At 39.7% G+C, this 27203-nt stretch overlaps 1 protein-coding gene across 1 annotated transcript in view; it reads left to right on the top strand.

Annotated features, from left to right (window-relative positions):
- Positions 1-27203, top strand: part of LOC136865584 (cellular tumor antigen p53) — a 98237-nt gene that overhangs the window by 17791 nt on the left and 53243 nt on the right. Inside the window, exon 3 of the mRNA XM_067142416.2 lies at positions 1951-2137. Coding sequence (XP_066998517.1) covers positions 1951-2137 — 187 coding nt within the window. The remainder of the gene's footprint in view (positions 1-1950; positions 2138-27203) is intronic.

Here is a 27203-nt window from a genome sequence, read left to right as displayed (position 1 = left end):
GCTTTCTACCCAGGCTGCTGAGGTTCAAATCCTGGTGGATTCTATAATGAAATTTTCACCCAAAAAAATCACATGGCATCAGCAATGATATTTATCCTAAAGCTCCCGACCAAAACATTAAATGTGCAAGGGTAGCTCCAATGATCCTAGAAATACATGGGAGAAGCTGAATGAAGTTGTTTCTTATCTTAGGTACATTTTTAATTTGTAACTATGTAAAGTGTGTTTAATGCATTGTCATTAATGTTATTTATTAATATTGGACATTCTGATCACATTTAGTCAGCCAATATTAATTACAAAATTTTGAAAGTAGCAAGTGACAGTATATTATTCTCCAGGACACATTTAATGAGAATGTAGTGCTCTACTGCCGTTAGAACTATGCTGTAAAACAGTAGGTGTAGTCATGTGAGAAAAAAAATTGTAATTTAAATGGCCTCCTTTATTATTTTCATTCGTTATAGACATTGCAATACAAGAAACATAAACCATTCCTGAGAGAGCACTGTCATCTCAGTCTTCTAATACACATAATGACCTACTCCACAAGAATGTATTAAAGTAAAATATATGATTATATTTGTAGGGATCTCTGACCTTTGGTTGTTCCCAAAATCTGCTGTTGCATAATGATGTAATAATTGATGAATTTTGTAGTATTCTAAATTCAGTTCTCTTTATTCATAATATCTATAAGATGTCCTGGTCAAATATGAGCTGCAGCAAATATTTTCTTTTCCAGTTCCTACTGCAGTATTTTGTAACACATATTGGTGAATGACAGAATACAATGTGTGTGTGAAAATGGGAATGGTTGAAGAACAAGATGAATTTGGTGACCATCTTGGTTGTCCTTGCTTTGTCAAATGTCACACAATTGTGAACTTGTGCTCTTATATTCAACCATAGTCTTCTCCTTCCTTTTCTTTGAGTGTACCAAGTTTTCCTTGTATTATAAGTTGCAGGACTTTGTATTTTTCAGATATGTGTTAGGCCTTGTTTTTTTCTTCTGATGTTCAAGCTCGTGGATGTCAGGAAGGATTTTGATTGATGGTGCACTAGCTATTGCATGCAGTTTAACTCATGTATATTCAGGAATTTTCTGTAAATAAGGACACATGCACCCACTTCCGTGTTGATGTGTTTACATTATGGCGGTAGTAAGTCAACATACTTCAATTAAAAGTTCTTTTCCTAAAGACTGAGCATTTAGGATATTAGCTTGTCTGGTTCTCTGGTCACCATCATTTCACTTTTAGTATGCTGTGCAGTCTTAGCTTTCTTTGCTTTAGCTGTCATACAGCTCGGGTTTGACCTCTTCCTAGGTAGGATCATGAAATAAGTCCATAAAATAGCTTGATGTGGGTGAAATGTTAATGACATGGAGTGCCAAGAATTTTGGCTGCCCTTCAAAAATTAACCTAATTTTTTCATTTTTGATATAATTGTACTCTTTTCATTTTTTAATTTATTGTGATTTATACAGTAAAATTTGTCCAAAGTGGAATAGTACAGAAGCTTGTTCAGTGAGGAATTTTTCTGTCTTGGTTGAGCTTGTAACAGCTGGACAAATTGGATTTAAGTTAGGGAGAAAATCACATTGAAGTGACAATGAAAGACGTGGAACTAAAGGAGGCCCAATAGCTAGTATTAAACTGAGAATTGTGTGAAAGCTTAGTTCATTTAAAGAGGTTTACAGACTGAAAGCTTAATTTACATCCAGTCAAGGACCAAAATTATAATCTGTAAGAAGATTTAGTGTGATATTTTAATTATGCAATTCTTGTTGGGTAAGAGGCAGGCTTCAGATTTCATAAACATTGAGTGTTAAACTGTATCTTAATAGTTACTTGTAAGTTTAGTACCTCCTACTTAACCTAATTTGTAGGTATATCTGTATTTTCCATTGTATTTTTGAAACACTGAGACTATATTTCCTTCCTACAGTTCTCGGTGCCTCTGAATAAATTGTTCGTAAACATGCACACCAAAATACCAGTGAAATTTAAGTGGATATGTATGGAACAAGATTTGCAGATTCGAGCATTGCCTGTCTTCACTTCATCTGATAATTTTGAAAACCCTGTGGTGAGGTGTCCTCTTCATTCTTCCCCTGGAGAACTCTCAAATGAAGGTAGTTATAAATTAATGTTGCACATTTTTTACTTCAGTATATTACCAAAATGGAGATGAGTACCGTATTTACTTGTGTATTAGACCCCTCCTGGCTTTGTGGGACAAAGAAAATGATTTTAAAAATCTCGCATTCAAGATCCCCCCAACGTAATTTGTCAGAGAAGAACAATGATTCTGCTTCGAAGCGGGTACAAGCTTTACTGTAGCTTTGATGACATCACACAAATTTGTGAATAGTTTCGTCCGTACAATGTGCGCAATGAAAACATGAGTGAAAGTCATGCGGTAAATCTGTGTTTCGTAGTTAAGAAATGTCCCCTCTGTAGTGTAAGCCTACTGCGGTTCTGATGACGTCATACAAATAGGTGAATAGTTTGTGTCCGACCTTTGCAATTAAAGCATGCATCAGTAATGCTATATGTCTGTTTTTTGTAGTTAAGAATGTCTGCCAGCCTAATGGTTAGCACAGTTAGCTGCCGTTCTTGGGGGCCTGAATTCGATTCCTGGCACTGTATTGCCAGAGATTTAAGAATGGCAGGAAAGTTTATATGCGGTAAAAATGGTACATGACGCTTCCCTCCATTGGAGGCTGCACCACCTTGGGATGAGGAAACAACCTTACTTTAGTTAAGAAATATTCACGGTTGTTGCTATTAATATAGCAGGCGAGATTATTAACAAAGTGATCATTTAATATCTCATAACGCGGGCCAGTGTAGCCTACATAATCTTTGGAGAGAGGTAGGTTTAAAACGTGATACAAATAATCCAATCATAAAGATTGTTTTAATCGCCAACGTACCTAAATAATAATAATAATAATAATAATAATAATAATAATAATAATAATAATAATGGTATTGATTTTACATCCCCACTAACTTCTTTACCATTTTTGGAAATGCCAAACAGAACATACTATTCATTAATAAAAAGATATGGAGACAACAAACATGCGAAATTAAACATTATGATAATAAAACACATACCGCCACACCTGTAGGTATGTAGGATGCTAAAAAGTTTATTATGTCACCTATTCAATACATTGGAAATTTTAAACTTCAGGAATTTATTATTATTTCCATGTGAGACATGTTTCACCCTTCTTTGAGGGCATCATCAGTCATAGTACCACCTCAAGGCATAAATCAGGTACCTGATTTGTAATTAAATTGCAAATACTAAGATACAAAATTGACATATTACAGTGGGAAAGTCAAGAGAAAAACAATGTTCAGTGATGATATAGATAACAATATATCAGCCGTTGGCTGCAAACTATCAGTTGTGAAGGACAACAGCGTCAGATTGCTAGGGTACGTCCTACAAAGGATGACTCAACATTAACATCGGGCAGTTTAAGGGAAAGCAAGTGACTTGCACCAATAGGCAAGACCACAGGGCACTTGACAGTGTCTAGCAGCAGTGGTCCACATGAAGTACTGACGCTTTATTATCAGAAATGCTGGTAACTGTCACCAAAATTTCACTACGAAACAGTGTTCATTGAGAAAAGAATGTTCATCAATAAATGGAGCTCAAATGGGTTATGTTAACTTATTTATAGACACAGTAGTCGGCAACAATGCGTAAAACCACAGGGTGTTTTTGCAGTGTCCAGTAGTGGTGGTCCAAAGAATAATTGATGCTGCTCTATTAGAAAATCTTAGGAAATTATAAAGTTTATACATATATTTACATGGAAGCAGTTTGAGGAGAAAGGGTAAAGTGTCTGGCACCAATGTTCATAACAATAATTACTGCTGTTGGTTGATGATCACAGTTTGACAGGGTAACTACTCAGTAATATTTACATTATTCTATTGAACAATTGGGAAATTACAAGCTTATAATGCATATTTACAAGAGAGCAGTTTGGGGAGAAAGAATACAAAATGTCTGGTACCAGTGTGCGACACATTATATCTGCCGTTGGTTGACGATTGCAGCATTAACAAGGCAACTACACAGTAATATGCAGTGCGGTCTGACCTCAGTTCATAATTAGTGGAAAGTTAGGAAAAATAATCCACCGTTTTTACGTGATTGCCAAATGAGGTTCTATTAGGCAATAGTCATACTGGAAGCTGTCTGGTTGAAGTCCCGGGTTCATGAATATGGCGCATAAGCAACGGTGAATTTGGCTGGCGTGGAAATAAACTGTTTGGGTGTCATAATGCTTAGGCATAAATTCAGTGTAGTCGAAACGAAAGGTCGTTGAGTACACCGTGCATTGTGAATGGCAACAATGATGGCACTTCAGAATGTTGATGAGACTTTAAACGGATGTATTGCCGTAAATTAAAACATGAAGAACATCGGGACGAAGTTTTGTTTTGTGATGCTGGCCTAGTGAAATAGAATGGTGTTGCTTAAGGTATAATCTGCAGTGGAGGTATTAAATGAGAAAGTACACTACTACAGAGTCGGAGCATCATGGCTAGGACGAGACATCTTCTTTTCTATTTAAAGATAAAAATTTCATTCTGTATTGAAAGTATTAACGTTAAAAATTAAATAATTGAAAAAGAGGTTCAACCTATTCAATACATAAGAGAAAGAAATGTAGTGATTACATTCTTATTTAATAGTAATTAGAAATGGGACCGGTTTCGACCCTAGTCCAGGTCATCGTCAGCCGTTCAAAACATAAAAAAATATGAAAAAACAATGCATATGAAAAAGAAAAAGATTAAGTGAACTCTGGATCGGTATAAGATGAAATATAAATTGAGGTAGAAATTGTGAGTCACTTAACCCATTCACGTACCATTTAATTGAACTTATTTGTGCCTTGGTGTACCATTTGTTTTCATGACTTTACATGATATTATCACCGACACTGAAAAAGCATGCTTTACAGCTACACTATTTATTTCACCAGTTACGATGTATGAATGATACTCTGGAGTATCACTTACGTGCTCCCAGTTTCATTCCCTATCGTGTAAAATATGATTAGAAGCCGTTGGTGTGGCATCAGTTGTGGGCCTAAAATTCAGTGACATACTCGACGGCAAAACAGCACTTTGTTCACTCCTATCAGTACTCACGTCACTGTCACACGAACTATTTTCACTATCTTCATTGCCACTAAATTCTTCGTTGCTTATTTTTATATCAATGTCACTCTCTTCTAAAAATTCCCTTGTAATCGCTTTGTCACTCAACTTGGAGGCAGCCATGATTTCGCTTACAATGAGGTTGCTAAGATACAGGTCATTCTTTCAACAGAATAACTGCACAGGAGTGCTTATCGAATACATCAATGAAATAAAACAGTGCTTCAATCTGTCAAGAGGTTACCTTACTAATATCAAACCCTTTCACAAAGGAAACCGTCTAGGAGCGGGTCCGGAAATACACAATATGCGCGGCCGGAGAGATCCGTCTTTGTACCGGAGTGCGGTCGAGAGCCGGGACGGAGACATCCGTCTTTGTACGGGAATGGGTTAAAAGAAAACAGTACGTAATATTATGAATGGTAGTACGGCACACGCAATGATAGGTAAAGTCTCATAATGTTTATGAATAGTGGAGAACGGTCAAATGGGTCAGTTTTTACACTCATTCAGGTACAAAGTCACAACACTATCGAACAACATATGAAGATCCATAAATATGTTGAAGTCACAGACGAATAGATTTATAGAAGCAAACTGCCAGCTCCCGGTGATCAGCGCGGCACTTTCAAGGTCATGCGCTGTGGTCTCGAACGCCAAAGTAGAATGGAGAATATCCTGAAGATCCAGTATTTGCCTCGGTTGCGGGAAGTTAAGTACGTATATATAGAAATATACAACGCAATTCAGTATATTTTTATATTTCTATATTCTATATTCTATATTTCCGCGCATGTGTTTGTGCGTTTGGCGGCAGGGGATGGGGGTGGGGGGAGCATTTGGGAGGGAGGAGCATGGGCGAAGTTCATGCGCAGAGGAGAGTTGACGGAATGGTGGGAGGTAGAGTAGAGGGGCGAGCTTGTAATGTGTTGGGAGTGTTGGTTGATGTGGTGTTGAGTTGAAAAAAGAGGGGGGTGGGGGGTGGAGTGTATGGTCTCGAAAATTACGTGGATAGTGTTGATGTCTTGTTCCTATTGCAGTTGAGATTGTATTGATTTGTGTTGGGTGTTGTTGTGTTGTTGAAGGTCTTGTGGTTTTTACTTCTCGTACTGCTATCAATGCCAGAGGTTCGGGCACATGGTATCTCGTTGCTCGATTAGTCTGGCATGTGGCAGAGGAGCTTGTGGCGCGAAAGAATGCAAAACACCTTACAGGTGCAATAACTGCCCTGGTCTTCATTCGCCCCGAGATTGGAACTGTCTGGTATATCTCAGTGAGAACAGGATCCCTGAGATTAAGACCCTGGATGGTCTTTCCTACCAGAAAGCGCACGTAGGTTCAATTCTATCAATGCACCCGCCAAGACTTTAGACTACACGAAGATAGCACCTCATTCATCATTTATATCTTCTAATCCTGTTTCATTTGCTGCGCCCAAGGCGGCTGTTCCTCCTGCGAGCAAAGCCGCAAAGAGTAAAAACTCAAAGGGGGGAACCACCCCCGGCTGGGACTCCTAAGCCAGTGCAGCACAGGGGCAAGGTCAAGTAACCCCCACCCCCAAAAAAAGAGGTCGGCGAAAGCCGCTCCCACACTGGTGTAGGCAGGTTCGTCGACCAGGGCTGGGAAAATATCTCCCAGCCCTTCCAAACAAGAAACTAAGGCGGAGAAGTGGAGCGCCCTTACGAGGCGCTCCCACACTTCTGTGAAGGGGAAATCATGCCCTCCATCTGGAGGGTATGAATCAGCACCAGCAGGTACGCCTGCTCCAAAATCTGCGTGTTCCTCTCATAGGATGAATTCCCTCCCCACAATACATCGAAGTTCTGGGTGCCAGTCCCATCGTCTATTGACAACGACGGGATGAACGTCAAGCTGTCATCTACATCTATGGATCTAGATGTTGATATTGATAGTGTTTAGGTTTAAAAGCATTTTGTTGCTCATAACCTAACACTCCCTCTTTTAGTCCACGCTATGTCACTGTTACAGTGGAATTGTAACAGTTATGATAGGCATTTTGCTGAGCTCTGCCAGCTAATTAGTGAGTATTCGACGAGTATAGTCTGCATTCAGGAAACAAATCTCAGACCTGGTCATCATACTGTCTTGAGAAATTTCAGACTATACTCCACAGAATGACATTATGCTAACTGATCTTCCGGTGGCGTTGGTATTTTTGTCCATTCTGATACCTGTAGCGAAGAGGTTCCATTAAGTACCCTGCTCTAGGCTGTAGCAGTTTGTGTTCCACTAGCTGCCATAGCAACAATGTGTAATGTTTATTTTCCATCAGGCCAGCCTCTTAATATTAATGATGCAACTGATCTTATAGATCAGCTTGCACTTCCCTTCCTCCCATTGGGCAATTTTAACGCCCATCACCCTATATGGGGCTCTGAAACGCCTTGCCCCAGAGGAAGGAAGTTGGAAACATTAGTAAGAGAGCTGGATTTATGTATTTTGAATACAGGTGAACCAACTCATTTCAGTGTATATTGCAGCACATACACTCGCATGGACGTCAGTCTATGCAGCCGAACGCTGGTTCCCCTGTTTCGGTGGAATGCACACGATGATCTCTGTGACAGTGACCTTTTCCCATTATTCTTACTTTGTTGAAACAAAAATCCATTGAGGCTCCTCCTCATTGGATTCTTAAACATGTTGATTGGCCAAAGTTCACATCACTAGCCGTCTTTAACGACGTCTCCAGGCGGAGCATAGACGGCGATATAACGTACATAACACAAGTTATTCTTGCTGTTACCGAGCTCGATAGCCGTAGTCACTTAAGTGCGGCCAGTATGCAGTATTCGGGAGATAGTAGGTTCTAACCCCACTATCGGCAGCCCTAAAGATGGTTTTCCGTGGTTTCCCATTTTCACACCAGGTAAATGCTGGGGCTGTACCTTAATTAAGGCCACGGCCACTTCCTTCCCACTCCTAGTTCTTTCCTGTCCCGTCGTAGCCATAAGACCTATCTGTGTCGGTGCAACGTAAAGCAACTAGCAAAAAAAAAAAAAAAAAATCTTGCTACTGCTAAGGAGTCCATTCCATTGTTTTCAGAGACTCTCAGCGGAAAACTCGTTCCTTGGTGGAATGAAGAAATTGCAGCAGCTATCAAAGAACGCCGTCGCGCTCATAAATGCTATCGTAGGCAGCCTACTGTGGCCAATTTGGTAACATTTAAAAAACTCCGTGCGAAGGCGCGAGTTCTTATTCGACGGAGTAAGAAAACTTCGTGGGAGAGATGTGTGTCATCTATGATGTCACATACTCCATCATCTCAAGTGTGGACTAAACTTCAATGTCTTTCGAGTAGCCAAGGATCATCCTCTGTACCGGGAATTTCCATTGCAGGCAGTATCGTCACTAAACCGCTGTCGATTGCTAACCATCTAGCCAGTACTTTTGTGGATTTGTCTGGCTCTGGGAATTACCATAATGATTTCCTTGCTCTGAAGAGGGAGGCAGAACGTCATCACCTTATTTTTACCACTCAAGCTTCAGAGGACCATCATGTACCCTTTACGGAGGGGGAACTCCGCAGTGCCTTAGCGCTTTGCAAGGTCACGTCTCCAGGACCAGACAACGTCCATAACCAGATGTTGAAACTCCTTACAGAAGATAGTCTGTTATATCTCCTTCGTGTATTCAACCGAATTTGGATAGAGGGTAGTTTCCGTCTCAGTGTCAAGAGGGCATAGTAATTCTCGTCCTCAAGCCTGAAAAAAGTCCTAAGTATGCAGGAAGTGACAGACCTATTTGTCTTACTATTTGTGTAAGCCATTTGAGAGGATGGTAAATCACTGGCTTGTGAGAAACAAGGACTTTTGTCCAAGTACCAATGTGATTTTCGAGCCGCTCGCTCGACCACTGACCACTTGGTACGGCTGGAGAGTTCTATCCAGATTGCATTTCTCTGCAAACAGCATTTGGTGGCTGTTTTCTTTGACTTAGAAAAGGCCTATGATACCACATGGTGATTTGGTATTCTTTCAGTCCTGCATCAATGGAGATTCTGAGGTAACTTTTCGATATTAATTGCGATTTTTTGTCCCTCCGTCTATTCCTTGTCTGAGTAGGGAGGGCATATTCACAATACCATGTTCAAGAAAATGTAGTCTCACAGGGATCAGTTCTTATTGTCACTCTGTTTGCGATTGCCATAAACGGTATTGTCACTGCTGCTGGTTCAGCAGTAATACTGTTGCTATATATGGACGATTTTGCTCTGCATTATAGCTCGCATAATATGGCAGTTGCAGAGCAACAATTACAGCAAGCTATAGGAGAGTGGAACAGTGGACTTTAGAACATGGTTTTCGGATTTCAACCGTAAAGACCTCTTTTGTGCACTTTTACCAAAAGCGCACACTCGCATCCTGAGTTTTATTCAGGAAATGTCGCTCTTCCCGTAGTTGACACCTACCGATTTCTTGGGCTCCTTTTCGATAGCAAATTACCGTGGGGGCCACATGTGCGGCAGTTAAAAGTGCAATGCACTAAGAAGTTGAAAATTTTGAAGTTTCTTAACAGTACTAATTGGGGAGGGGCTCCTGGAATTTTATAGGGCAACTATTTTATCCAGGTTACAGTAGACTACGGCAGTGCAGCATATGGATCAGCAAGGCAAAGCGTCCATGTGAAACTGAATAGCTTCCAAGACAGCGGGGTTAGTTTGGCAACGGGAGCTTTTCATTCAAGCCCCATTGCTAGCCTGCTCGTTGAATATCTTGTAATGAATCTGGTATGCCACCTTTACACCTGAGGTGCCAGCAGCTCCTTCTGTCGTATGCAGCAAATTTGTGACAGATGCCACTTCACTCATGCTATCCTTGTGTATTCCACAATAGAAACCGCCGGTTGTACGCTGCTTATCCTCGAGCAACGCGGCCGTTTGGAATACGCTTGGATAGACCTTCGGTTCCCTGCCTTTTCGGACAATCAAGTAGGGTACTGCTGTGGATAATACGACGACCTCAAATAATCCTGGATCTGCACACTGGCCCGAAGGAAAATACGGGCCCTTCGATTTATCGGAGTCTCTTCCTCTCCGTTGTTGACTGGTATCCAGGTTCAGTCAGATGGTTCGCGGGCAGAAACGAAAGTGGGCTGTGCATTCATTGTCGATAATGATAGGTTTATTTTTGCTCTCCCGGAAACCTGTAGTGTGTACACAGCAGAGCTCTATGCTATCTGTAAAATTCTGCGGTACGCACTGTCCGATGAGCGCCGACACTTTCTGTTGTGTACTGACTCCTTGAGCTTGTTACATTCTATTGATACCTGTTTTCCTTGGCACCCTCTGGTGCAGCGGATCCAGGACATGCTGGTCGGGTATTCGGATGCCGGCACCAAAATCACGTTTATGTGGCTCCCAAGCCATATGGGTTTAGAGGGAAACAAGTTAGCAAATAAGGCTGCTAAGGAGGCAGTTACATTTCCCCCCTTGCCTTACAAGGTTCAAGCAAGTGATATTCGCTCTCAGCTGAGACATTTGGTTATGTCCCTTTGGGAGATAAAAGGTACAACGAAGGTTTGGAGGACTTCCCTTTGGGCTCCCAGAGGGAAGCAGTGGTATTACGTCATCTTCAGATCGGCCACGGTATAATAACGCACTCCTGTTTACAGAAAGGAGAATCCCCTCCGGTGTGTACTTGCAGCGATCATCTTACTGTGGTACATATCCTCACAGAGTGCGTGGACCTGGTAAATCTGCGCCGTAGTCTACAACTGCCGAGCACTATCTCCCTGATCCTGCGAGGTGACGAGCAGTCAGCAGACCTCGTCATCCGTTTTATGAGGGATAGTTTTATTACTTTGGCTCTGTTTGTATATTTTAATATTTTTTTAAAAATAGTAATTTGCTTGATTTTGAATTTTAAGGCAATGTCTTATTCTACCATAACCTATCATCTTTCATTTTCCCAAAAATAAGGCATTGTGAATTAGATCCACTGATTATTTTAAATTCACAATCATTATTCATCTTCATTTGTTTTAAATTATGGTCAGTAGATACATTTTAAAATTTTAATTATCATATCATGTTGTCCATCTTGTACCATTGGGGGTCGATGACCTTCGATGTTAGACCCCTTTAAACAACAAGCATCATCATCAACATAACCTTTTTGTTTCAAGGTGATACCGGATTCATTCAGAGAAAACTCAAGAGACAGTAATTTGTCTCCTAGGTCTTTGACCTCAGACGACTTTTGTAGAAATGTGTACACTGTGTTAATTTCTCTCAAGTTCCATGACAAAACTACAATGTCAGCAACATAAACGATGATCAGAAGATCAGCATCTGCACCCTTTACATAGACGCTTCAATTGCCGGACTTTGGTTTGACACCAATCTTCAGTAGTTGCATGCTAAAACGTCGGCACCAACAGCAGCCAGCCTGTTTCAAGCCATACGGCATGCACAATCCTCGTTCAGCATCCTCTCGGCTTTGGCTGTGATCTCAGATGGTGGATGGCTTTCCTATACAATGAATTTGAGGATTTCCCTTCTGTAATTTGGCACTTCCATAAAGATTTCCTCTTCAACAGTTCCATTTAATTATGCTACATCGAATTGTCGGACATACACTCCGCAATGAGCAGCGAGCGCAGTAGCCCTTTATATTGAGCTGAATCATGTTACTGGCGCAAATGTTTCAGTATAATCTCCGAGAAATACCCCTTGCCACAACTTTAGCCTTCCTTCTTGTGATCTTACCATTTGCTTCATACTTATTCCTAAGGACTACAAGACTTCCAGTTATTGTCCTGTTTTCTGGGTAGTTTGCGAGATCCCAGGTTTTTTTTTTTAATTAGATCTGCCATTGCCAGCATCCATTAATTTTTCTCTGGACCTGAAAATGCCATCTGAATTGAAACCTCGGCTAGACATACCGAATCAATTTATCCTCCATCATATTCCTAGTAAAGCTTTTGAGGTCTGTCTCTTGTTCCCGAGAGCATGTCAAAATTGTTGTATTTCTGGTTCTGGTTCATTTTCAAAACCGAGAAATTCCTCTTCTGAACTGTCCGAATCATGAATGCTTTCTGTACGTTCTGTGTGTCTAGGAGTTATGTTTACATTGGTGAAAGAATCAACCTGCTTCAGCTCCTTGTTGGGATGATTGTCATCGAAATGTTCTTGTTGAAGAAATATATTTGTGCGCTGACTTGGGAAAAAATTATGATTGTATTTTTGCACTTCTCGATCTCCATTCAAAATCTTGACATCATGCAAGATTTCTACTTTTCATTCATGTGGTATCGAAATTCTGGAATCTTTGGACTGCTCCGCTTATCCAAGGAACATGCCCTTTTTGCCCCGAGGGTTGAATTTTCCCACGTTTGGAGATCGATTTAGACAGTAGGTTTCACATCCAAATATTTCAAATTTGCGAACATTTGAAACCTTTCCAGTCCAGGCTTTGTAAGAAGTTCGTTGTAGGAAACCAGGTTCATCAGCAGCTGACGATGACCTAATTAACAGGTCGAAACTGGTACTGTGTTTTAATGTGATTGAAATATTTTAGACACTGTATATGATAAAGTATTGATTAGGTGGAAAACTGTCATACTTGAGAGTAGGACTACTTGATTGGTCTGTTGAATAAGAGAAATGAAGCCTATTACAATACTGTATCACTTATTATTTTCACTTACATTTACATGCCAGCAAAATGTAATTCCAGTGGTACACAACTTGACAGGGTTATCTACAGTTAATGATTTAATTTAATTAATGTTAGTAGCTGAGCTGTTTGCATAATCTATCACTAATTTTTTTTTTTTTAATGTAAGGTATATAGTTTATATAGTGTGAGATAGTTCACTGAATGTACACTCACTCAAAACATGAACAAGTGCATGGTATTGTAAAAGTTCCTTGCAAGACATCTTGTCTGAGAAACAACTGAAACTATAGATATAATGTTTGTTGTGGGTACTCAGAATGTTTGTATTTAAAGGGGAGATCAATTAAATTTTGGTAATAATTAAATTAAGAGTCCGTCTCTGTGGTGTAGTGGTTAGTGTGATCAGCTGCCATCACCAGAGGCCCGGGTTCGATTCCCGGCTTTGCCATGGTATTTGAAAACTGGTACGAGGATTCAGCCTTGGGAAGTCAACTAAGTAGAAGGGGGTTCGATTTCTTCCTCAGTCATCATCGAAGTGGTCTTCCATGGTTTCCCCACTTCTCTTTCAGACAAATGCCGGGATGGTACCTAACTTAGGGCCATGGCCACTTCCTTCCCTCTTCCTTGTCTACCCCTTCCAATCTTCCCATTCCCCCACAAGGTCCCTGTTCAGCATCACAGGTTAGGTACAGGACCTCATCCCCAGTTGTAACCTCGACCCAAAATCTCACGCTCCAGGACAGTGGCCCAAAGGCGGTAGAGGTGGTGTCCCTCACTGAGAGTCCGAAGGGGAACCAACCTGGAAGTTAAACAGATAATGATGGAATAATTAAATTAAAGCCCAGTTTCATGAACAGTTGCTAAAAGAAGGCTAACTACCATGAGTTGTTTAACACAGTGTTAAGATTCTTGCGTTTCCCCAATCTTTACCCGGAAAATGTTAGCTAGCACGATGCTAACTTTTGCGAAAGTTACAAACAATGCAAATCTTGAATACAGCTGTAGAACATGGCACATGAAGTCAAAATAAAGAGGTTGACCAACATTTGATTCACAGTCCCAAGCTCAGAAAGAGGAATTGCCTTTTCCTGACCCCTATAATCCTCTCCACACTGTTCTGTGTGTGCCATGTTGTTATTTATAACGATTTTGAGGTCTCATTTTAGGATGTAAGTAGCACAGAGTTAAACACTTTTTCTTAAAGGGCATCCATGATGTCGTGGTGGTGGTGATTATTGTTTTAAGAAGAAGTAACAAGGCCACTTCATTAATTGTCCCCACTTCAAACTGTGCTTCATCTTGTACGATCATGTCGAGAACCTGGCCATCTAGCAACTACATCTCTGATTTGGAGGTTAGGATCACTAATCAGTTGATCATTAATAGAAAAGTATCCCTTCTGAATGCAGTATATTGCAGCTGTATTGCCTCCAAATGATTGGATTCTTATGTGTGTATGGTCTATTTTTAGTACGGTATGTCACAGTTTGTCTGTTGGTAGAATCTTTTGATTAATAGTTTAATGTCTTATTGTTGATAGTTTGAATGTTGTATGACAGTTTTTATAATTATATTATAATTATTCCTTTGATATATTTTAATAATTTAATTTCCTGCAGTGGGGGGGGGGAGGAGAGTGGGTTTTTTTTATAGTCACGATTCTTACCTTTGGGAACATCAGGGATCGATACCGAGTCAGTCGAGTAGCTGCCAGCATTTAAAGCAGGATGCTTTGGAGTCCTCAGCATTCTTGGTGAATATTTGTTCCAAGTGAGTTCTGAAAATAAAAAAAATATTTGTAAAAATTTGTAAGTCACTAAAACAAGAATTATACACAATGTGATAATACATATATTACACCCCTGCATTACAGTTATTATTATTATTATTATTATTATTATTATTATTATTATTGTTATTATTATTATTATTATTATTATTATTATTATTAGATTTATTCAAAAAATAAATTATTCACATATGAAAGTTTATAAGCTGGAAGGTCTCCATATTGTATTATTGTTTGTTAATATTGTATAGTCTATAGTACTTAAGAAAATTAGAGCTTTTAACAGAAGGCAGAAAATCACGTGAAATTTGGTCAAGTCACGTCTGCGATGAGGACTCAGCTGCGATGATAGCATTCATACTAACTATGGACCCTAGATACAATTGTAAGGTATTGATCTTAAGATGACTCATTTGTAAGTGCAGGAGATCTGCCTCTCCAGACTGACAGCCCTCCTCCATAGTATGTCATGATAATTTGGAAGGAAAAGGCGGATGTCCGTATAGGGGTGTGTTAAACAGTCTTTTCAATGGACTTTTTTTCAATGTACAGCTTGTTTCTTGAGACAATGTGTGTTACTGGTAGCAGTTTTTACAGCGTTCTTACATGGGTAGACAATGCGTTGCCTATGGACAACATGTAGGCCTACTACTTTTTCAATGAAATGTGACTCCAAAGGAGTCGAAACCGGTCTTCACTTAATAAATTTCAAATACTTTACATTGTGTATGATGGAACATACCTCACCTTCACCTCTCCTTTGCTGAAACCATGTGAATAACGCAGCATCCAGTTCTTTTGAAGATGATGCTTTCATTATTTTTCTTTTAGCGAGTCCATGCGAACTGTCAGAACTCGCCACTAACTTCAACACTTTGTCTTTATTCTTCATTAGGTCCCCCACTGTTGTCACACCCATACCGAAATCTGATGCTAAATTTGAGACCAGTTCACATTTCTTTAACCGTTCGATTTTATTAACTTTATTTTTTATGGTTAAAACTACACATTTTCTTTTTACTGCAGATTTCGATCTCAACATTTCTCGGCTGTTAGAATGGAAAATAAATATTCAGTTTTATCAGTCAGTCTCACATTTCCTTACTTTGCACTACAATACAGAATGTAGCCTATTTGTCTACTAATAGCAGAGGTTGACTATGACGGACCGCTAGGCTGGTTCCCAATTCCTGTGCATTGTGAAATATTTACGATGCAGTAGCCTGTGGTGAAAATATTTAACCTTGACAGAGAATGATATGAAAGATCTACGTACGGCACTCGGTGATGTTACACGCTACCAAATAAGTTGTAGGTATCACTCTGAAGTAGAAATGACCAGCATATACCGTACTCTACGCTCCATGGGCTGGGAGAGGGCACATCATGGATAGTGAGTTCTGCGATGATCGCTATGTAGTGTTCAGAAATGACAGGGATCTGTTTTTATCTGGGAAGACTAGAGGTGGTGGAGTTTTAGTAGCTGTCAAAAAGGAGTACAAATCCAAACTTTGTTCTAAATATAATGATCAACGGTGCGAGTCAATAACTCTTTACATTCAGGGTCATACTCGTAAGTTATTCATAAATGCTGTGTACATTACTCCCTCTTCTAAACTGTCTGTATATGAAGGATACTTCAATTACGTTGAAAACATAGAGGGTCTTATAACATCTGACTGCCTTATTGTCGGTGACTTCAACATACCTGAAGTTATTAATGCCAGTTATAACTTTAATGAAGGATCAATGACCAGTCGTCGTCTATTTCAGTTCATCTCATATCTTGGATTAACATCACGTAACAATATTCAAAATTGTAATTTCAGGACATTAGATTTAGTATTAGGTAATATTCAAGTTGAACTGAAGCATGACGAATTCACGTTAGTATCTGAAGACTTACATCACCCTGCACTTTGTTTAGTTTTACCGCCCGTTAAAAAAGTTCCATTGCCTCCGATAATTAATCGCGAATATTACAACTTTAAAAAGGCTGATTTTTTGCGGCTGTATTGTAACATACGAGACTTCGACTGGAGTTTATTGTATTCTTTCAAAAATATTGATCTTGCTGTTGATTTCTTTTATGCATCGCTGTACAAATGTTTCGAAAACTGCGTTCCAAAGCAGAATGTAATTCAAAAATCCAAATATCCAGTTTGGTTCACGCGTGATATTATTCAGTCCATAAAAATAAAGAAGAAATGTGCTATAAAAAGGAGATTTTCAAAATATTACGATACGAGATTTAGACAGATTCGGTCGGAATTGAAAATGAAATTACATGTGGCTTATGCTGTTTATATTCATAATTTAGAAAATGGAGTTAAGAATAATATTAGTCAGTTTTGGACATATGTCAAAAGTAAGCGGGAATCACGTTCATGTGACAACACATTTCTACTGAATGAAAATTGTTATACACCTGGAAACATTGCAAATGGGTTTGCTGAGTACTTTTCATCGGTGTATGTGAACACGGATTTTACTTATAATGTGGAACATCTTTCTTTGAATGAAGTTTTTGTTCTTCCCAGGGTTGATAAATTGAACATCACTCATATACTGGTAGATGAAGTAAGAACAGTCATTAATAAAAAGTTAAAACCTAAGAAATCCAGCGGACCTGATGGCATTCCACCATACGTAATCAAGGGCTGTGCTGACATACTGGTTGCTCAATTAACCTTCTTGTTCAATCTTTCTTTAAAGACATCCTGCTTCCCGGAAAAGTGGAAAATGGCAAAAATTACTCCAATCCTAAAGGGAGGGAACTCAGAGATGATAGCTAACTATCGCCCTGTTTCAGTAATTAATGCTATAGCGAAGATATATGAGCACATACTGTACTCTAGGATTTTCGACCATATTAAAGTAGAGCTATCACAATGTCAGCATGGCTTTATGCCCGGCAGATCTGTCATTACTAACTTGCTGGGTTTTACTCAAAAGATTTACAATGCATTAGACACAAATAGAAGAACCGATGTAATATACATGGATCTAGAAAAGGCCTTTGATAAGGTGGACCACAAAATTCTTTTGATAAAGCTGCATCAGTTTGGAGTTTATAAATCATTACTTCAACTATTAAGTTCCTATTTAAAATATAGGCAGCAATCTGTTTATTTTAAAAGGGAAATTTCACATAATTTTGTAACTTCTTCAGGTGTGCCACAAGGTTCCAATCTTGGTCCTCTCCTATTTCTCATTATGGTTAATGATTTGCCTGAAATGGTTCGTTCCTCTGATTGTTTGTTATTTGCTGACGACGTTAAGTTATATAAGACCATATATAAATGCAGTGACGTGAATGATTTGCAACAGGATATTAATAATATTATATTATGGTGTGATAGCAACAAATTATTCCTAAATGTTAAGAAATGTAAAGTTCTAGTATTTACCAGGAAAAAGGAATATATAAATCCGACGTATTATATTGGTGAAACAACACTTGAAATTGTAACGTCTATTAATGATCTAGGAATTACTTTCGATAGCAAGTTAACTTTTAATAGCCATATTGCAAAAGTAATAGGCCAGTCTAACAAGATGCTTGGTTTTATTATTAGAAATTCCAAATTATTTACTCAACCTGAAGTTATTATTAAGTTGTATACAAGTTTAGTACGAAGCAAGTTAGAATATTCGTCGGTAATCTGGGACCCCCTTTATAAGGACCAAACACGTCACATTGAGATTGTACAAAATAAATTTCTAAGATATTTGTATTATAAAACTTTCAATGTATTTTGTCCATTTGACATTTCAACCCACTATTTAAGAAGTTTATTCAATTTCACGTCTTTGAAAAACAGGAGAACATTAATTTCGTTACATATATTGAGGAAAATTTTGAATGGAAATATTGACTGTCAAGAATTACTTACCTTCATTCCATTTCATGTACCACAAGTAACATCAAGACAGCAAGTATTATTTCACATCCCAAGATCTAGAAGCGTTCATCACTCTAATTCACCACTAGTCAAAACATTGTCAGTTTATAATTCAATTAGTGCACAAGTTGATTTATTTGCTGGCGCTAGTTTGTTCAATAAGCAAATAAAGGCCATGTTTTATTAAATCATCATTAAATTCCTTTTTGCTGAAATGCTAGGTACTCATAAGTTTTTGTTTGTGTTCTTTTTCAACTTGTTTAGTAATTTTCTATGGCTGATGTATAGCCTATATTATTATGTTTTTCAATTGTAGTAATAATTTTAAAATGTTTCCTGCTTATTAGTTTTCTGCTGTACTTCTTTCTATTATTTTTACTATTGTCATTATTTTTGTTTGATGTATTTACACTTTAAAGTCTATATGTCATGAAGGAACGTAATTGGGCTTAGCCTGTGTACCTTCGTATTATCAAATAAATAAATAAATAAATAAATAAATAAATAAATAAATTACAGTACATTATTCGTCAACAATGAAATGGATAATAAAGTTTGTGACTGTTAAATTTGAAAAGCATCCCTCCTCCATACTATGTATGTCATGATAATTTGGAAGGTAACAGTTAAAAGTTAAATAATTTTACATAACTTAAAATTACATAGTAAAAAATTGTATGAATTCATGTCTCCAATGCCGATTGCCGGTCTATGCGCATGTACGTGCAGTGGTTACTGTATGTTATGATCGTGGACTCAGGAGTCAGAGAGTCCGTGTTCAGTTGCTCCAAAACAGAATACTGTATAAAGATACCTTGACGTCAAGAACCGGGCTGAGTGGCTCAGACGGTTGAGGTGATGGATTTGTGACCCCAACTTGGCAGGTTCGATCCTAGCCCAGTCCGGTGGTATTTGAAGGTGCTCAAATACGTCAGCCTTGCATCGGTAGATTTACTGGCACGTAAAAGAACTCCTGCAAGACAAAATTTTGGCACCTCAGCGTCTCCAAAAACTGTCAATGTGGTTCGTGGGATGTAAAACCAATAACATTATTATTGTTATTGACATCAAGAGTACGCTCATTGAATTTTTGAGCGACTGTACATTGCTTTTTAAAAAATTGAGATTTTTTTTGGCAATGGATAATCCGCAGAACGGTTAATCGAGGGGCTGATAATTGAGGTTTTACTGTACTTGTTTTAAACATTCCCCCCTGTTTTCACCCCCTTAGCAACAGAATATCCAAAAATCCTTCCATAGTGAGCACCTACACTGTAATATAATCGATCCCCTTAATTTCATTTCTTTATGTCCAGTAGTTTTGGCTTGGCAATGATGAATCAGTCAGTCGGGACATGTTATTTTATATATATATATATATATATATGTTATCATAGGCAAATTTCACATTAGTATTAACCTCCTCTTCTGTCTGGACATTAACCGTGTTACCAACAATTTTTACATACTGCTGTCTGAATACCTCTGCCTTCTGTAATCCTCACATATGCACTCCCCTGTTCATTAATGATTCCTGGAATGTTCTTCTTGGAACCTCATGGGCTCATGCTGGGTACAAGGGGCACCATTTCTAAACTACTACACTAGTGTCCAAAATTTAAACATAATCACTAAACAAGGCCATATCGCCTGATAGGACTGCCAGAGGGATTGCTGAACAAACGGAAGCTGAATCACACACCATATGTCACACAACTTCTCCAAAAAAACAGTGTCAGAAAGGTTCTGATAGCTAAGGTACACCTTTGACAACAACTAACAAAACTTAGCAATGTCTTCCACAACAAAATATGCTGTTAATAGGGTGTATGGTTACCCCTAACGGCCACACATACTTCGCAGCAATGTGGCATGTTCTCCATCAGTTGGTCGAAGAGCTCTTGTGGAAGTCGATCCCATTCCTCCGAAAGAGTAATGCGAAGGTCTTGGAGGGTCCTTGGTGGAGGCTGACGGGATGCAATTCGCCATACCAATGCATCCCAGGCATTTTTTATAGCATGCAGATCGCTGGCCAGTCCATGAGATGAATGTCTTCCCCAGGCAGAAATTCATCCACCAGAGCAGCGCGGTGTGGTCGGGCATTATCGTCCATTAAGATGAAGTCTGGACCAACCGCACCTCTGAACTGTCGAACATGTGGTCTCAGTACCTCATCCCTGTATCTCCGAGCGTTAACAGTGTTCCTCGGACCTCCCATGAATATGTGCAGGTCCGTACGGCCATTTAACATGATGCTGCCCCACGCCATGACGCTGCCACCACCACCACCACCACCACCATACTGGTCCCATTCCACGATGTTTCTGTGGTTGTATCAGATACCCGGTTCTCTCCAGATTAATGTGCGAGGGGAATCGTTCTGCAAACTGAAGCAGGATTCATCTTTGAAGAGCACATGCCTCCATTCATTCATGGTCCAGTTTCGATGTTGACGGCTCCACAGTAAACTGGCCCGTCTCTGCGCTGGAGTAAGCGGGACGCACATTGCTGGACGTCGGGCAAACAGCCCTGCTGTTCTGAGCCTTCGGTACACAGTTTACCAGGAAACGGCAACCCCTGAGACGGCTGCAAACTCCGCTGACAATTGTCTTGCAGGTGCACTCCGATTTCGTCGGGTGGTTAAGGCCAGATATTGGTCCTGCTATGGGGTGGTTACTGTTCGTCGACCTGGTACTGGCCTACAACTAGCATCTCCTGTGTCTCAAAATCATCTCCAAAGCCTGGAAATGACACTTTGTGGCACATTCAAGGATATGGCGACTTCGGTCTGTTTCTGGCCTGCTTCCAGGCGGCCGAGTATTCTGCCCTGCAAAACGGGGTCCTAGTGGCGTCGTTGTGCCATTGTATTGTCATGTTCACCACGAGGCTACATTCCGCACACTATAACAGGGCAAACATGACTGAGGGAATATGGGGCACAGGCACTGGCTGTGTTTACCTTGCGGTTACGCTGCTAGTCAAAGCAGGGAACACTCCTTTCCTGTACAGAGCGAACACGTAAGATTGGTAGGTGCATATGTCATGTAATTTGCGGTCCATTTCCTGTTGCCCTGCTTACTTGTAACTTATGCTTAACTTTTGGACACTAGTGTAGTCACCTACTTACAACACTTTGATGTACCGAATGAGACCATCATGAGCTGGGGTATACAACATTGAAAGCCTCGATAGCAATCTTGAGGCATCACCTCTATGCTCCATCCACTTAATTACATCAATTAAAGTAATTTATCTGCTGCTTCTTTGTTTTCTGTATATTATCAATAGAATGATTGTTTTTTACTCTGTACCCTGTACAAAATTTGTATGATATTCTTTGTCCGTTTGGCAACCTTAGTCATTTGAGGAAGAATAAATATTATTATGTACCTATACATGCCCTTCCGTTTTTCACTAAAATATGTATGACTGCCAGTTTTATGCTTGCCATCAATTTCCTAGTAATTTCCTTTAACTTCTATTTACTTCTACAACCATTTCTTAACTCTATTATTCTTTCCAATCTGTGCCTCCTTCAGAGTCTGTGTGTACTTCTCTATTAATATATAGTGGATACCGTACATTGTTGAGGGAGGCCTACCTTCTTTCCTGTCCTCTGAGAGAATCCTAATTATCTCCCTCAACTTTCCAACTCCTCCCTCATACTCCTTAATTCGTGGTCATACCTGCAGTTCTTACACCTGCATTCCTTAGACATTCTGTACTCTTCTTTATGGAATAATGAAAATTCATCAAAGATAAAATAACTTACTCTGTGCAAAAAAATCAAAGGCAAGAAATATTGTCTAGGATTGTACACAAGGACCACATGACAATAAGGTAATTAATATACTAACTACACTACTATACTACTTAAGCATATTGTATCAGTATATTTTTATCCTACAACCCCCTAACAGAGTGAAAATATTAATTACTAAATATCGAAAGGAATACACAAGAATTACACAACAGTAAAGAATGCAAGCAAGATACTATCATATCATATCTAATAAAATAACTACCTACAGTTCTAGCTCGCGTACCTTAAGAGGGTCCAGGGTCTAGGCAGATATATTCCCGCCGTTTACCCCCTCGGGTCCCTTAAGATCAACTGAGCTACACCCTGGCCCTGAATGCTACAGTGTGGACAGCTCTACGCCAGGCCACCTTTGCACTAGAAATGGAGGTAGTAGTCATTTCGTTTACCACGCTTACAGCGCTCTAAACTCTACGTAAGAGCATCTTAATTTCAGCAAGTTAATAGAAATAATAGAAATGTGGTTAAAACTAAATATCGTATTTACTCACATATTAGACCCCTTTTTTCCCCTACTTTTACAGCCAAAAAGAGTAAAGCGGGGTCGAATATGCGATAACCTCAAATTTTGTGCAGTAACGCGACTTCTAAGCTATAAAGAGCTATAAATTATGCATGTGAGCATTCTACACTGCTCTTTTAACAAAGCTGTGAATGTATTTGAGTTATACTGGTCATTTTCATTGGAAGGCAGTATTTCTAAATGTAAAAAGTCACATGGTGAACACGACTTTTAGGCCTACATATAAAGCAAATATTTGTTTTAGTTACTCATATCACTTCATTCGTTTCATCTCATTAATTCCTCTGATGAGGTTGACGTCAGTCGTAAAAACTTGCTACGAAGATTCGTCTCACTTCATACTCGACCCCGTAGAGAAAAAGGGATAAGGGTATCGTATCATCATATTATGCAATGTGTTTGTGTTTGTCCAACCTTTGTCCTGTTGCTCTACGAGATCAGGTATGAAGTGAGATGAATCTGCCTGGCGGACTTTTATGACCGTACAAAATAGCTCAATGGCCAGTCATTTGTCTCTGTCAGTTGAATAGCAGGCCTACTGCTGTTACTGGCATGTCATCATTCCAAGTGACGTCATCTTCACTGCCATGTCATCAGCCGTACACTGCAATTGAGATGAGACCAAGAGCATTCGAGGTCCTGTCTTTTTTTTTAACCTTTCAAAAGTAGTTTCGTTCCCGACTACAGAGTCCAAACTGTGTGAAGCTATTCCCAAATGGTTTCTGGAGATGGTCTCTGATATTCCCAGCTGGTGTATGTGTGGCAGAAGCCACTTCTGAATAAAGCCGTGTTGTTGAAAGCGTGCCAAACCACCGATAACTAGCATATGTTACGAGTTGTATTTCCGAATGTAATACATAGTGACTGGAAGCATTCTTTTGATAACTGAGGCTGTTGAAAGTCAGGCCCTTGTTTTTAAGCATATTTCATGCTTGTTCTCTACATTTATCATATCTGGATTTACCTAAACAGCTGTAAATGAGAGAAGAAAAATCACATTGTTTAGGTTAGGTATGGTATGGTATCGCCCGGATAGTGCCAAAAGTTCCACGATGGAAAGAATAAAAATAAATAATAGGAAAGTTCGCCACGTTTATGGATATCTACAGGTGTGGCGGTAATGTGTTTCATTATCATAATGTTTAATTTTGTACGTTCGTTGTCCCCCATTTGTTATTAACCCATGTTTTGTTTGGCGTCTCCAAAATTTGTTGAAAGTAAGTGGGGACATTAAAAAATCAATATTATTATGATTGTTAGGTACGTTGGTGAGTAAAACAATTGTGATTGGATTGTTTCTATCACGTTTTAAACCTACTTCCCTCCCAAAAAAACCTATATTGGCCTGAGTTACGAGATATTAACTGATCACTTAGTTAATGATCTTGCCTGCCTAACAACAACCATGAATATTTCTTAACTAAAGTAAACTCTTTTCCTCATCCCGAGGTGGTGCAGTTCTTTTTTTTTAGACAGATCCCCAGTGGAAGGGAGTTGCATGTACCATTTTTACCGCAAATCAACCTTCCTGCCATTCGTAAATCTCTGGCAATGCGGTACTGCGAATCGAACTCAGGCTCCTGAGAACGGCATCTACAGTAATTGTGCTAACCATTACACTGGCGGACATTCTTAACTACAAAACACAGACATATATACATGACTGATGTGTGCTTGCAATGCGCGGGCCAGACACGAAACTATTCGCCTATTTTTACGACATCATCAGAGCTGCAGTAGGCCTACACTACGGAAGCGGACATTTCTTAACTATGAAACACAGATGAACCGCATGATTTCAAGACGTTTTCATTGCGTGGGTCGTTTGGACGAAATTATTCACAAATTTGTTTGATGTCATCAGAGCTGCATAAGGCTTGTAGCCACTTTCAAGTGGAATCGTCATTCTTCTCTGACGAATTACATGGAGGTGGGGGGGTCTTGTATGAGAGATTTATTTTTTCATTTTCTTCGTCTTGAAAAGCCAAGGGGCTCTAATACATGAGTAAATACAGTATTTAGACAGCCTATACTAATTACAACAGGTTAACTGAAACAATAGGAATGTAGTGTAGTCCATGAAGGGCTGCAAGCGGTCACCAAGCAGTTCGCCGTAGCAGTCACTGATCAACGGCTTGTTCAGATGGATCAGTAGATCCAGCCCATGCCATGTGAATATATCCAACACCATTATGGTGCTACCACCAGCCTGTATGGTGCCTTGTCAACAACTGGATCCATGACTTCATGGGGCCTCTATCATATTCAGACCCTATTGTCAGCTTTAAACAACTGGAATTCCGGAGATAGTAGGTTCGAACCCCACTGTCGGCAGCCCTGAAAATGGTTTTCCGTGGTTTCCCATTTTCACACCAGGCAAATGCTGGGGCTGTACCTTAAGTAAGGCCACGGCCGCTTCCTTCCCACTCCTAGCTCTTTCCTATCCCATCGTCACCATAAGACCTACTTGTGTCGGTGCACCGTAAAGCAACTAGCAAAATATAAACAACTGGAAAAGTGATTCATTGGACCAAGCTGCATGTCGCCAGTCCTCCAGGGTCCAATTAGCAGTGTCACATGTCTGGGTGAGATGCGATGCCAGGTGTCGTGCTGTTAACAAGGGCACTCTGGTAGGTCTTCTACTCCTATATTCCACTGACATTAACCCGAGGGCGGTCGCTGTGGGTCGTCATGACCCGCACACTTACATTTCCGTTCACTCCTCTTCCACCAATGGCGACACAGCAACCCTCCTCCCAGTATCTTCCTAAGTATACCCCCTCTACACAGTACAACAGGCGGCACTCAGTTCGAGCATAGCAGTTCTCGAGGAAAGTAGTGTGCGGGTCACCACGACCCACCGCGACCTTTAGTGTTCACATAAATGTTCTGAGTTAAATTTAACATTTCTGTACATTTTCCTTGTTTCGATGAAATGAATGAGAGAGAAGCAGACCGTATTCATTCTCTGCTAAATGAATCATTCTTGGCAGAAACAGACAATGAACTGGGTGGTGATGAAAGTGATGTAGGGACTGATGTTGATCCACAAGAAGAAATACAAGACAACCAAGTCCGGAACACAGATACAGAACAAAGTGATGATAGTGATGACAAAGTAGCCACTTACGATGAACATTCGGAAGGCAACTCTACATCGGATGATGAGATCCCACTACTTTATAGAGGTAACTACACTGGTAATGGAAACTGGCTGAACCTACACAATCAGTCCATACAAGTATTGTGACATCTTCCAGGGTGCAAAGGAGCAGCGAAGGAGGTTAACACACTGATGAAAGCATGGCAGTGTTTCTTCACAGATGACGTTCTACAGAAGATCGTAGATTATACCAATATATACTTCAATATAATAAAAGACAATTACGAACGTGAAAGAGACTCGAAGAACACAAATTTAGAGGAGATAAAGGCATTACTAGGACTTCTGTTTTATGCAGGAGTATTGACATCGCACTTGAACACGGATGAAATGTGGAGTGACGATGGGACTGGAGTACCTATTTTTCGGTCTGTAATGTCCCAGCAGCACTTCCGGTTTCTTCTCAGAGCTCTTCGCTTTGACGATAAAAGGGTTCATCACATTAGAATTGCTGGTGATAAACTCGCTCCACTGTATGAGGTTTTTGAATACATCATAGCTAAGTATCAAGCAAACTTCAGTGTATCGGAATATACCACAGTCGATGAAATGCTGTGGGGATTTCGTGGCAGGTGTCCCTTTTGTCAGTACATACAAAATAAACCAGCTAAGTACGGCATAAAGGTGCTTTCCATTGTTGATGCTTGCACTTTCTACGTTCTGAACATGGAGGTCTACTTGGGGAAACTACCACAAAGTCAGTATCATCAAATCACACAAACTCCTGCTGAAGTGGTAATGAGGCTTGTATCACCTATTTTAGGAAGTGGACGTAATGTCACCCACGACAACTGGTTCACAAGCGTTTCTGTAGCTCAGAACATGTTGCTGCAACATAACCTAACAACTGTTGGTACCATTAAAAAAAATAAGACACAGCTTCCTCTTTGCTTTGTGAAAAGTATGGGGCGTGAAGTACATTCTTCCATGTTTGGGTTTGACAAGAATCTTACAACTTTGGTATCCTACATACCCAAGAAAGGAAAGGTTATCATCTTAATTTCAACGATGCACCACTGTATATATATTGATCCTAGCACAGGTAATGCGAAGAAACCGGAGATCACTACGTTCTACAATTTAACGAAAGGTGGGGTTGACGTAGTCAATGAAATTTCGGGAAGTTACTCTATGGGTAGGAAAACAAACAGGTGGC

Source organism: Anabrus simplex, chromosome 1 (assembly GCF_040414725.1).
Source record: "Anabrus simplex isolate iqAnaSimp1 chromosome 1, ASM4041472v1, whole genome shotgun sequence".
Taxonomy (NCBI): Eukaryota; Metazoa; Arthropoda; class Insecta; order Orthoptera; family Tettigoniidae; genus Anabrus; species Anabrus simplex.
Note: the sequence above shows the minus strand (reverse complement) of the source record. Positions and strands in the feature narration are given on the sequence as shown.